The sequence below is a fragment of the Nelusetta ayraudi genome, unplaced genomic scaffold, assembly GCF_046127955.1.
Source record: "Nelusetta ayraudi isolate G7.1 ecotype Tasmania unplaced genomic scaffold, CSIRO-AGI_Nayr_v1 ptg000120l, whole genome shotgun sequence".
In the NCBI taxonomy this organism is placed as follows: domain Eukaryota; kingdom Metazoa; phylum Chordata; class Actinopteri; order Tetraodontiformes; family Monacanthidae; genus Nelusetta; species Nelusetta ayraudi.
Genome location: NW_027466170.1, coordinates 67,188 through 80,000, shown reverse-complemented (window position 1 = coordinate 80,000; position 12,813 = coordinate 67,188). Strand labels below are relative to the sequence as shown.

Here is a 12,813-nt window from a genome sequence, read left to right as displayed (position 1 = left end):
GTCTTTAACGCGCGGCCGTGCACACGGTGCAGAATTACTGCAGAAAGATTTCTCTTTTTTTCTATTTGACTCGGTGTGCGTGAGCCGCATGTCTCTTCAGGCGGCGAGCCTTTCACTTATGTCTATTGTTAAAGTGAAAGCCGGGTCCGAGTGAAAGGCTGCTGGTGTGTGTGTGTGAGTATGTATGTGTTAATGTGTGTGTAGTGGCTGCCTTTCAAATGCTCTCCATCTGTGTTCAGTTATTTCGCTCCCTGGAAGCTTTGCACAGTTTTGTGGCCCAGTCATTACAGGCCGTCCTGGCTTCAAACCTCGAGCTCCGTGCCGTTTACTTAGATGGCCGTTCAACATCTCATCCGGTCTTCAGCCAAACGGCTGTGAGAAACGCTGTACAGCAGGTTGAAGTTGCCTCCGCAGCTGAGACTAGAGGCAGAACAGTCTGCCAGGCAGCAGCGACGCAAAAGCTCATTTAGGCGACGGTGAGGGTGAAGAGTCGGAATCGTCGGGGGGGCAAGAAAGCAAGAAAATTGAATTTTTAGTAGGTGTTGTGGCAGGCAGAACTTTTACCAGTGTATTTACAAGCTAGCATAAGCCAAAGAGTCGTTCATGCTAAATGTGCTCATTAATTCAGTAAAACCGTCCCATCACTATTTCATATAGTAATGCAGCTTTATGGCAAATTTCCCAGAAAGCTTTATGAGTCTGGTCCAAGCCGGGTTGGTCCTCCCAGAGTCGGAGCTGTAGTTCAGAGGAGTTGGAGGCGCTTCACCCAGCTGCAGGTAGAACGGTGTCAGGGCTAAATATTTTAGTTGTGTTTCATATTGATAATGTGTTGAGTCATTCATGAGGTCCCATGGCATGGCGCGGCGCCACCTGTCCAACCGTCAAAACAGGGCCTTCAGAAAGAGCTGCGTGACGGTTGAGGGGGCCACAGGAGAGAACGCAGCAGCAGCAGCAGCAGCAGCAGCAGCAGCAGCAGCAGTTTCATTTCTTTCATCCTTCACATCTGCACGCAACGGCAAGTTTGTGAAACCAAAAGTTTAGTTTCAGTATTTTTAAAGAAGTAAAGGTTGGCTGCGATCAAATAAATAAAGCATGTGTTAATGTTATTATAAGTGTCACATACATACAGTATGTACACTGGCAGTCAAAAGTTTGCTGCAACACGAGTCACCTTGAGGACCTCATTCTGCCATAAAGTGAGAGAAAAAAAGGAGACAACGGGGGAAAAGACAAAGCGGAGCGGTGACGTCGATGCTTCTGGCAGAGACTCCGAGCTGAGGTCAGAAGTTGACAGGCCCAGAGTTTTCACAGTTTTATTCAATGGTCAAAGAATAAACTGCAAGAAAAAGAAAAGTCAGTCGTGCACGCGTATCAGCGAGAAAACGTCATTCGACGTGTTTTGCTGCTACTTAGAACATCACATCCTGTGACTCCTCAACGGTCAGAACCCTTTCCGTCTGTCCAAAGCCGTCACTTCCATTGACCTTCGCTGGCGAAACGTTCACGCTTTTAGCCGCTTACCTTCTTCTTCTTCTTCTTCTTCTTCTTCTTCTTCTTCTTCTTCTTGTTTGTCACACACGGCATGACTGACTTCTCGCTGGCGTGGGGGACGACTTCTCGTGGGTCGCTCGCCGCCTTGACTGGCAGTAAATGAGCGTGACATTTAAATCCCACCGGCTCTTTTCACACCTCCGTCCTGTGCTCCGAGTGGCCTGGAGACGGAAACGGAACGGGGCCCCGGCTCGGCTCGGCTCGGCTCGGCCCCGGGGCTCGACGCCTCCAGCGCCTATGCCGCCGCCTCCAGCCAATTAGGAGCAGATAAGCAGTGTGAGCGCGAGCTCGTGTTGCCCTCCATTGTGCGGCGCGGCGCCGGAGGAGGAAGCGCTGAAAGAGGCGCAGCTTTCAGGAGCCGGCGGAGCTCCTTCTGCCGGTGAAATGGAGACAGCGGCTGGGGGAAGGAGATTAGCCGGCAGCCAGAGGAAGACACGGAAACGGAAAGAAAGACGGAGAGTGTGTGTGAGTGAAAGAGAGAGAAATAGAGGAAGGAGTTCCATAATGAGAAGATTTCTTTTCTTTTTTTTGTTCTCCCAAGGCTTAAAGGATTGGAGATAAATCACAGATTTCTCTTTGGCGGGGCCGGACTGTGTTTATCGGCCCTCGCCCTCCTCCGTCTTATCTCTCCATCACTCATTTGTCTCGCCGTTGTCGAGCCCACCACCTCCCTCTGTCCTCTCCTCTCTCCTTCTCTCCCACATCTCATTGCCAAGTCTCTCTCTCTCTCTTTCTCTCTCTCTCTCTCTTTCTCTCTCTCTCTCTCTCTCTCTCTCTCTCTCTCTTACTCTCTCACTCGGTGAGGTTCACTCACTCACTCGCTCACGCCGCCGGTTCCCTGCGTGACTCATCATCTTTTAAGGGCAAAAAAATCTGGATCCATCTGGTTTCCAGCTCGCGCTCCACCTCCGTCCACTGCGGTGCTGCTGCTTCCTGAGTTCGGAATCTTCGGCTTCATTTTCAGCTTCCTGCCCAGTCACCTAACCCTCCGTTAATTGCATTCCTCTGCACAACTTTCCTTTTCTTTCTTTGGTTTTATTTTGTTTTTGCAAACAGATTGCAGGATTTAAAGAACCATTGAAGGCCCATGTGATGTAGAATTCACTGCAGTGTGCCTCCTGTCAATCTTCCTGTCAATGAACGCTGCAGAAATGACAAAATTCCATTCTTCTTTTGCATGCTCCACGTTTCAGAGGGTGTGTGTGCTTACAATGAATGGTGCCTCTGTAACATCCCAGATAGCAGCCCTTGTTTTTTTGCCACCTGGAAGGTCCAACAAGCATCAATTTTGGTAGTGAGGCTGCAAACAGAGGGTTAAACCTGCGGCTCTCCGGAGACCCTGGATAATTAACAGCGCGAGGCTGTTCCACTGAGCTGGGAATGTGTGTAACCCAGCTCCATTAGGGATCTGCTCCGACCTGGAAACAACATCGACCACATTTCCTGGAGCATCACAGCCTCCACTCTCACGGTTGTTTTCTTTTTTTTTTGCTTCATTCTCTGCCTGCCCCGACCCCCGAGTGGCCAAACACCCCGGACACGTTCCACACACATTGGCCCACTGGCCAGCTGTTAAATGGACATAGCTGCCTCCCTGCCTTCCCCCTGGAGGGAGACAGCTGAGGTGGAGCACCAGAAGCCACCAGGCATCTTCTGCAGTGGCAGTGGCAGAGTTGACTAATAATAACCGGAGGTTGTGCAGCTCCGTGTAAAATGATTCGACTCGGCAAACAGCGACTTTCCCCGGTGACAAACATTCATTTTGACTGGGTGTTTTTTTTTTTGTTATCTATTTCACGTATTTGCTGCTTGACGAGAATGAAGGTTGCTGAAGTGACAAAGGTCCTTTCAGGTGCTTCAAAAAAGGAATATGTGTTTTCAGGAGAGGTGTAACGCAGCTCATTAGCAGAGAGAGTGTGTCTTACAAAACCCAAAGTAGAAAAAAAACTACACAACGAAACCTCTTTATTTGCCAATAGAATTAAAGAAAAAAGAAACGAGTTTGGTGGAATCCAGTTCAGATTCTGCCTGACCATTTTACAGCAGCTCATCCTTTCTGTGTGTGTGTGTGTGCGTGTGCGTGTGCGTGTGCGTGTGCGTGTGTGCGTGTGCGTGCGCAGCAGCAGCAGCAGCAGCAGCAGCAGCAGCAGCAGCAGCAGCAGCAGCAGCAGCAGCACACCGACCTGGGCTCCTGGAGGAAATTATTCATAACTTGGACTACTGTGATATCCTGGTGCTCGGGGAGGAGTTGAAGCCCGAGCTGGAGTCTCTGCAGCTGCAGCGCAGCGTTCTGCTTGGAAAACACCTCGACGCCACCAACTCCACCTCCGGCATGTCCATATATGGTCGGTACATCCCGCCAGCCACGGGCCCTTTTCCCTCCTGTCCGGCTCTTGTCTTCCTTCCTTACCGTCTCTCCCTCTCTCCCTCTCCAAGGCGTGGACTCCATGTCCAACTACGAGCAGGTGATCCGGCAGGTGCGCTACTGCAGCCGGCAGCCGACCGAGAGAACGTTCCGTCTGACGTGTTCCGAGCTCAACGGGCGCTACACCAGCAACGAGTTCAACCTGGAGGTCAGTGAGGCCTGCAGCGATGCGGGCCGCTCGCACCAGCTTCTGACTGAGGAAGGTTTACTTTTTAGCGTGTGCGATTAGTGTCTTCACGTGATATTAAAGGTCTTGGAACTCTGTGTTTGGAAGCGGTGGGTCCCCTGAAACGGTGAAAGTGTGAAAGCTTCATTTGTAGCAGGAAATCAGTAAAAAAAAAAAAAACTGCTTCAGAAATGCTGGTTGATGGAGATATTTAGAAAGTTCGGAGCACTTTTCTTGTTTTGAAAAGTGCACATTTGAAAATGCTTACGAAATATCACAGATTATTGAAATCAATGCGGTGATGTCTTCTAGTCGTACCTGCTATTGATCGGCCCCTTGCATTTTAAACTTGTTTCTTTTGTTTCTGGTATTTCATTCAATCATCTTGACAAGTCAGTCAACTCGAAAGTTGCTTTTGCAGAAAAATAGTTGATAATGCTGCCGCATCAATGACAGACTAATATGGACAACAAGAACCAAAAAAACAAACAAAAAAAAAACAGTGAAACAAACCTGAAGGAGTTGAAAAGTTTCTTTGCCCTGAACACTGTAATTCTGAAACACATGCAGTAAAACATGATAAAAAGAATGTTTTGCTCGACACAACATCACACTTGTGCATCGTGTCTCCCACCAGGTGAACGTCCTGCACAGTTCAGAGGCTGGGGATTACATCAACCACATCCTGGCTCCGCCCCACTACGTGCAGATGGTCCACCATTCGTCGCTGATTCATGACCTGTATCCCAATCACAACTCGGGTGAGAAGACACACACACACACACACACACGCTCAACCTGATCAGAGTCCAATAGCTCTCTGCCTGATGGATCTTCTCATCTGTATCTGTTGTTGAGTCCTTCCCAGTATCACATGCTCCACAATACTTTCCCAAAATACTTAGAAGAGACTGACTCAACACTTCGTCATCGCTCCATGAAAAATATTTCCCGCTGGCCAGCAGGCTGCCCCGTGGCTCCTGGTCCAGCACACCTCGCCTCGACAGTGTACAACACGCTGGCGTTGAGGTCATGTATTCCTCAGCAGAACACGCTAGTTTGGGCCTGAAAAGATTTTGCACCTCGAGATGGAACCTCTGGGAGTCGGCGGAGTTCTTGCACTACTGCTGCTGCTGCTCCAGCTCCAGAAATAACAGCGATCCGTCCCGCCGCTCACACGGCTCACTCCTCAAGAGCCGCCCTGCTCCGAGCTTTACAGTTTGTTTATCGGCCCGTTCATCTGGCCGCCACTTGGCCCTTAAAGTGGTCCTCAGTGACAAAAAAAAAAAAAAAGGATCCAGTCCCCCTGGCCTCCTTTCGATCTTCTCCACCGTCCCCGGGCACCTTTATGAGTCACTGGAACTAAATAGAACACGGCGAGGAGGGAAGAGACACTGGTCTTCATCCACCGCACAGCGTTAAATTATTGAACACACACTAATGGATTCTACTTAGAGTCCTGGAGAGTGCAGCATATAGTGCGACCTTGAGTCCATTCTGTGTGTGTGTGTGTGTGTGTGTGTGTGTGTTTTAAGGAGGGAAAGCGAAAGAGGAGGTTAGTTAAAGATTTAGAATTAAGCTTTTAAAAATAAATCTTGTTTTTTCTATTGTTTTTTTCTTTTCTTTTTTTTTTTTACAATATTTTAATGTCCTGGATAAAAAGTTGCATGCTGCGTGTGTATGTGTGTGCGTGCTTACGCGGGTACGTGTGCACGAGTGTGTGCGCACGCTCGTAGCACTCTGGGCAGCTACGCAACTCCTCAGCGCGAGGATCAAAGGCTGCAGATTTAATGTGAAAATCTGAGGAACTAAGACTGAATCAAATGATCGTCTGAAGAGTCCTCTGTGAATCACACTTGTGAGCACACACACACACACACACACACACACACACGTTCCAAAAGAGACTTGTGTGTTGAGAGAGGGGCGGGGCAGGGGGAGAAGTCGCGGTATCTCAGCGGGCTGCAAATCTTGAGTGGAACCGATAGATAAATATTTGAGATGAAGAGAAATTCCTCAACATGTGTCGTTAATGTCTGCAGCCAAACGCTGCTTGTGATGCAGCTCTGTCGGGACCTGAACTGAGCATGTTGGAATATTCTAAAATTAACGCCCCCCACCCCCCACCCTGTTTGTTCCCTGTCAAACCCCCACCACTGCCAGCCATAGGCACTTTCCCTTAAGAAGGGAAATAAAGTTTTCCCCGTCCTCTCGTCCGGGGACAGCGGCGGCGGCGGCCATAAAAGTGAAAGTCAGCTGAGTTGACAGAGTTTTAGATTTCACGCCACGCTGAGCTGCAACACAAAGCGCAGCATCAGGCACCACACAGGCTCCCTGTGTTACAGGACGTGCTATAAATCTCACTGATTGACCTCTGACTCCTCCTACTGTAGTGACGGTCCATAGAGCTGCCAGTGCAGGTAGCCGGTTTGTTTTGGTGTACCTGCGGTGCAAAACCACCAGATTAGCAGCTAAGTGACGTCCCGTATGGAAATTTTAATGTGAAAATTCCATCAAATTCTGATAAAACTGTCACAGCAGCAGCGGCACCAGCTGTTTTTTATAAGTCGGAGCGCCGTCTTCTTATCCACCTTCTTCTTCCTCTTCCTCTGTGGTTTTCCAGAACGGCTCGGGGGAGTCATTTCCCGCCCTTGTACCTGCCGCTTCTCTCATCTCTAAAGTAAGCGGAAGGATTATTGAACCCCCTGAAAATTTTAAGACAGTTTGAAATCGCTGCCTTGTTGGAGGTTGACAAGATTTCAGAGCAGAGAGACGTGAGCGCTCTACGAAATGCAGACGGTCCCATTTGCGCCTGTTGCATCCCTCTTTGTCGACAAAACTCCATGGACTTTCCAGTTTCGCTGAGTGTGCACCTACGCCGGGTTTGTTTCTGTGTACACAACATTACCTGCTGAATTCCCGGGCATTCGTTTGAAACGAGTTGAAGCCAAATTCCGGCGGCTCAGTTGGCCTTTGGTTTCTACATCCGCCCCCTGAATCACAGCGCTGTGTTGACGGGGGAAGCGCTGTTGACCGCACCATCCACTCTGTGATCAGCAGATGACACACTGTTGAGTCACAGCACCACAGTTTGAATCCGGCGGCGATGCCGAGTGAAATTCAGTTGTTGAAATATTGTTTGTCGGCCAAGACCGAAGGATAAAACCACACAGTCCGACAGCCCTCCTGAGAGAGAGGATGACATAAGAAAAAAATGAAGCGAAGCTGTAAGGAAATGCCAGTAATTATAAATGAAGGTCACAAACGGAAATGCTGGGAGGAAAATATGAGATATTAGAATCAAAGGTTTTCTAAATTTGCATCTAAAAAAATTGGGGAGGGGCAGAGCCCGAGCAAAAAAATCTAAAATGTGTAGTTTGCAAAGCCATGAGGCAAAGGAGACTCACACTCTCTCTAGTCAGAAGAGCCTCCAGGGAGCCGGGATGCAATGAATAAGCATGAGCGTGAAGAGGGTTAAAACATTTGCAGCAGAGATGAATCACCCCGTAAAAAAATACAGTCTCGAGGGTCATGCAAATCACATTTTCAGTCAAAACCCTTTTCTTTTAATTGAAATCCAACACACAGACACGTGCAGAAAAAAAAATGACAAATGTAAAACCGAAAGGTCAGTCACGCCTCCCACCTAGGAACCATCCAGACTGTTGACATTTTTCAGTCCCGCCGCTTTTAGAAGCTTTTTAAATTAAGTGCAGTCACATTTGGCACTTAACAGACTGAGCCACGAGGCTGCAGCTGTCCTCCCGACAACGTGTCAATACACAATATAGCAGCAAACACATGCTAACAATGACCTAGCCTGATGAAATTATCAGTCCCGAGAACAAAAAGAACTTCACTTCTTCATCTTAGCTCCGAGCTCCGCCCCCCTAATCTTGTCCCTCATAACCTCCCGCTCTGCTGCTCACCTTGTTCCCCCAGGCGTCCCGAGCGCCGCCACCGTGGTCATCGTCACGTGCATCGCGGCGCTGGTGGTGGTGGTGGTGCTGGGTATCTACCGCATCCACCTGACCCACCAGCAGGAGGTCAAGCTGGCTGAGACGGCGAAGGAGGCGGACGTGACCTGGGGAGACTCCGCTCTGACCATCACAGTGAACCCGATGGAGGTAAGAGGATGAGAGAGGGATTACGGCGGAGGGATTAAGGAGGAGTAAGAGAGAGGGCAAACCTACTCTCGGTTAGCCGGAGAAATGTGAGGATTTCTTTTTCCCAAAAAAATGTTGATGTGATGTTTCACAATAAGGCGTCACAAGCTCGTGAGAGATGAGAGTCCATCTTTTCTTCTTTGGTTTGCGCCTCTTTTTTCTTTTTTTTTCTTTTCTCTTCTTTTCTTTTTTTATTTATCTGTGTGCTGCTATTTCTTTTAATCTGTGTGCTTAAATTTCTTTTTCCATTGGTGTGTACTACTGCTGCTGGAAGTGTTAATTTCCCTGAGGGAGTCATCCCAAAGGGATCAATAAAGTCTCTATCTATCTATCTATCTATCTATCTATCTATCTGTTTCAGAACATGTGTGCCAAAACGCACAGTTCTAGAAATAACTGTCTTCATTGGAGCCTGTTGTGATGTCACAAAGGGCTCTGATAGCCAGGGTTAGCCGTCGAGATGAGCAAAGTCCATCCTCTCCTCTTGGTGCCATGCTCTACAGAACGTGCACTGATATACTCTGGTGGAAAGTTGGGCAAGATCAGCCCGTCGTAATGTCATAAAGGGGAACCCAAATCTACAGTGTTAACACTTTATTTCCAAACAAATTCCAAAGTCACAGTTAAAAATGTGAGAGAAGGTTTCAAGGTGGGACCTTTAAAATATTTGGTCCGACAGCTTCGTTTCTCAAGCAGAACATTTCTGCCCACAGAGCCTCCAACCGGCTCAGGCTACAGAGGAGGAGGCGAGCGAGGAGGAGGAAGAGGATGAAGAGGAGGAGGATGACGAGGAAGAGGGGGAGGAGGACGATGAGATCACCAGCGCTGAGTCAGACGACAGCGAGGAGGAAGTGGACGTGCAGCTACCGAGGATGCAGCGCCAGAACAAGAAAAACTGGGACAAAGCGACAATATGTTACTGAGACACGTTCACAGCAGCACAGCCCGACACACACACACACACACACACACACACACACAGACGCACACACACATACACACATCCATCAACACATTCTCTCACACACTCTCAAACACACACTCTCCATACTGAAACCTCAAATCACACACCGACAAAAAAAAAGACTTTATGTGATGTTCTAAAAATGAGGTAATAGCTCCCTCTACTGGCAGACTATCGTGACGTACACACACGCGTACACACATACACGCGCGCAAACACACACACACGCAACCAGACAGACCGCGCAATGGGAAGCCTTGTCACAAAAACCTCCTGTTTTATACAGCTGATTTAAAAAATATCTAAAAAAAAATGAAAAAGACACTGAACCTGCTTGTCAATCAAGTGTCTCTTAGAGGGGCAGTTTACCAAAATTCCAGTCCGTCCCTGACAGCAAAATTTTTTCATAAACGATCCAGATGACATGTTTTGGTTGTCGCCATGCGTCCTATCTGCTGTGTCCACAGTCAGATCTCTGATATCCACATGTGCAAAATGCAAAACAGTCTTTTATTTAAAAGTAAACTTGATGGCAAACTCCAATAAATCTGACTGTTTTGTTTTGGTTTGTATGCTTTATGTTAGTTCCCAGTCTTTATTCTTGCCTGTGTGGCAAAAGTCAGGTGATTTTACAAAAATAACATATTTTCAGTGGTTCACAAAGAGAGGAAAAAAATATATAGAAAAAAAAGATGTGTGTAACCATGTTGAACTAACCACAAAGTGTGTGTTCTGGGTTTGTTTGTTTGTTTTGGGAGGGGGGGATGTCAGAGGAGTCTACTTGTAAACTTTTATACGCTCCTTTCTTGTAAATAGTCCCGTAGGTGACCCCCCCCCCACTCGGCCCCTCTAGCACCACTTTCTCCCCCTCCTCTACACCTGTACACACACATGCCAAATCTCCATGTGTATGTTTGTACGTACCCCCGAACACCTAGCCTGCAGGAGCCTTTACTGGACTGAAACCTTCACCCACCCCTCGGTGTGTATAGCGCAGTGTTCAGATCGTTCCAGCGGACTGTAGCTCAGTTGGTTGGTTGGTCAGTCGGTCGGTCAGCATCAAACAGGAAACTTTGACCCAACAGTTGAAGGGAACGGTTGGGACAGAGTTATGGTTAGAGACTGGGTTCGTCCTCCCAAAATTGAAATATTACAACTTACCACCCACCACTCTGTCGATGGAACCATTCTGCAATCTATACAACTCTCCTTCGGATTGATGGTGGAAAGGACCTCACCCACAAAACAAAACATGCAGTTATACCATCGATCACAACTTCAAACATTTGTACCATAACCACAAATGGAAAGTGGTACGCAACCAAGACTTGCCAGTCAAAAACAATGCTCTTCTGCTCTATTGGTCAAATTTCCATTGAACTGGCCCTTTTAGTTTGGCCGAGTTGAAATTTGGCCCCTGTGTATGAGTATGAACCCGAAGAGCAACACTTGAAAAACATTGCGGTAATCAGTTCTAACATCCATTCGCTAATGCTGCATTGCAGAAGCGTTGCAGAAACTCAAATTGCCCTTTTGGGATATTAATAAAGTACTTGACTTGAGGCGCTGACAGGTTAATTCTGTCTCTCCTAATCTGTCAAACTGAAGATGACAACAAAACCTCTAGCTTGATCCAACATAAGAGGCCACAATGTTGAAACCAGTCATTGATGAACGTGGCAATCTTGCAGCATCGCGGCGTAATTGTGTTCTTGAAATTCAAACTGTGGTCAAAATTGGCATAGAATAGAATAGAATAGCATGCATTCTAAATGACCTGCAATAGACCCCAAACAACCCTGGGTTTACAGTTTTGCAACAAAAACCCTCAGTTCTAGGTTGCTGTAACTGACACTTTGTATGACCTTTAACGTTTTTGCGGGAACGTGCTGTCAGTGCAGTCCCAGAGGGCAGAACTACGGGTTTTTATCACAAACTTTGAGATGTAAACAGAAGGCCTGTTTATTATTATTATTGTTATTATTATTATTATTATTATTATTATTATTATTATTATTATTATTATTCTCCCCAACTGAAAATAATAAAGAGAAACTTTAAATGTAATTTGCCTCTGTGGACATTTTTGAACCACAAAATGCAGCATTAATGAAATGCATAAATGACCTCAACGCCAGCGTGTTTCCAGGATGAAAATCAGTAGCAGCGGTCATGACAGTTGCTTTGCAGCTTTAGAAACAGTGAAAACTCAGTCAAGGAGCTGTTACTCCAAGTGAAGGCACCACTATCCTACAACCCTGGCCATCCTAGTTCCAGCCTGCTTATTGGGAGAGTCGTGAGAAGCGACGAGCCGATGGTGCTGACGAAAGTTTGGTTGAAGTGTGGTGAACCTTTTGGCAGAAGTCCAGTGAGTGTAGCTGGAAGAACCTACTGTATGTGTATACTGTAGCTCTTTGTTCATGTTGTTTAAGAGATTTTCTCATCTACTGTGGCGCCTAGTCTTGTGATGTCATCTCCTTCCTTGCACCACCCCTCTCCCTCGCCCCCCTTCCAGAACCCTCCAGTAGATTTTTCTGCATCAGCCCCCAAACTCCTAATGTTGTCCTGCATTGGTTTTAGATGAGGATTAAGGTGAGATTAACACAGAACCCCTTGTACAATGTGTAAAAGTCTTTATTTTTATTTATTTATTTATGTATTGATTTATTTATTTACTCCGGACTCTTTGGTCTGCTTTTCTTTGAGATGGTCACGACAGCACTTTCTGTAAATTGACCAATAAAATCTTGTTTTGGAATCGAGCTGTGAGTTTTGTTTTACTTGTGTTTGATGTTGCAAGACCCGAAACATCCATTGAACCCAGGATCCATCTCTGAAGATGTTTCTAAGTTGCACCAAAAGTGTATTCTATAACTAGTGTCAAGCGTGAGCATGTGTTTTAGGGGAGAACAGGCTGAAAAAAGATCAAAAGTAAAAATAATGTTTATTAATATGGTTCAATTCTGACGCTTCGTGCTAAATATATATTTGATGCAATTCGATAGGTTGATTAGGTCATCACTGGGATAACCTTTAATTATGAGATATATTCTGGTTGTGGCAGTACGTCTCCATCTTGTGGACATTACTCGCACTGCACGCACATGTAATTAGTCTCAGCTCACCTGACTCTCTCAGCTCTTCAATTTACCACTCACACCATTCAGCCACCTTAAGCCACACCTGGTGATTCGTGTGAGCACATATATATCTTGAATTTACCAGGACATTTTTGTACTGAAATATGTAAAAGGGAAAAATGACATTGGAGTATCCAGTTGTTTATTTACTGCATTTACAGACCGCCGGAACTCCCGATGAATGTACTGTCTCTCTTGAACTTGTTTTCATCTACACTCAGAAATGAGCTGTTATCAGCAATTTGTTGTTCAGTTTAACCTTTGCATGCTTCTGCCCCTTTCCCCACCCACACACACACACACACAAAACACCTCACACCTTATGCTGAGGAGGAGAGGGTTGTATTCAGGTGGGTGGTTGTGTTCCATTATGATTTTATAAATAATACACAATTAATATT

The 12,813-nt window shown here is 46.6% G+C and overlaps 1 protein-coding gene across 3 annotated transcripts in view; it reads left to right on the top strand.

Moving 5' to 3' along the window:
• The window catches only part of LOC142903984 (calsyntenin-2-like), a 191,846-nt gene extending 181,214 nt beyond the window's left edge, over positions 1 to 10,632 (top strand). Inside the window, exons 13-17 of one of the 3 annotated variants that reach the window (XM_076049904.1) lie at positions 3,705 to 3,896; positions 3,988 to 4,124; positions 4,780 to 4,903; positions 8,085 to 8,269; positions 9,022 to 10,632. In XM_076049904.1, coding sequence (XP_075906019.1) covers positions 3,705 to 3,896; positions 3,988 to 4,124; positions 4,780 to 4,903; positions 8,085 to 8,269; positions 9,022 to 9,231 — 848 coding nt within the window. In that variant the 3' untranslated portion in view covers positions 9,232 to 10,632. Of the gene's footprint in view, positions 1 to 3,698; positions 3,897 to 3,987; positions 4,125 to 4,779; positions 4,904 to 8,084; positions 8,270 to 9,021 lie in introns of all 3 variants that reach the window. The other 2 variants (XM_076049902.1, XM_076049903.1) reach the window with 2 other exon arrangements.
• The last annotated feature ends 2,181 nt before the right edge of the window (positions 10,633 to 12,813 follow it).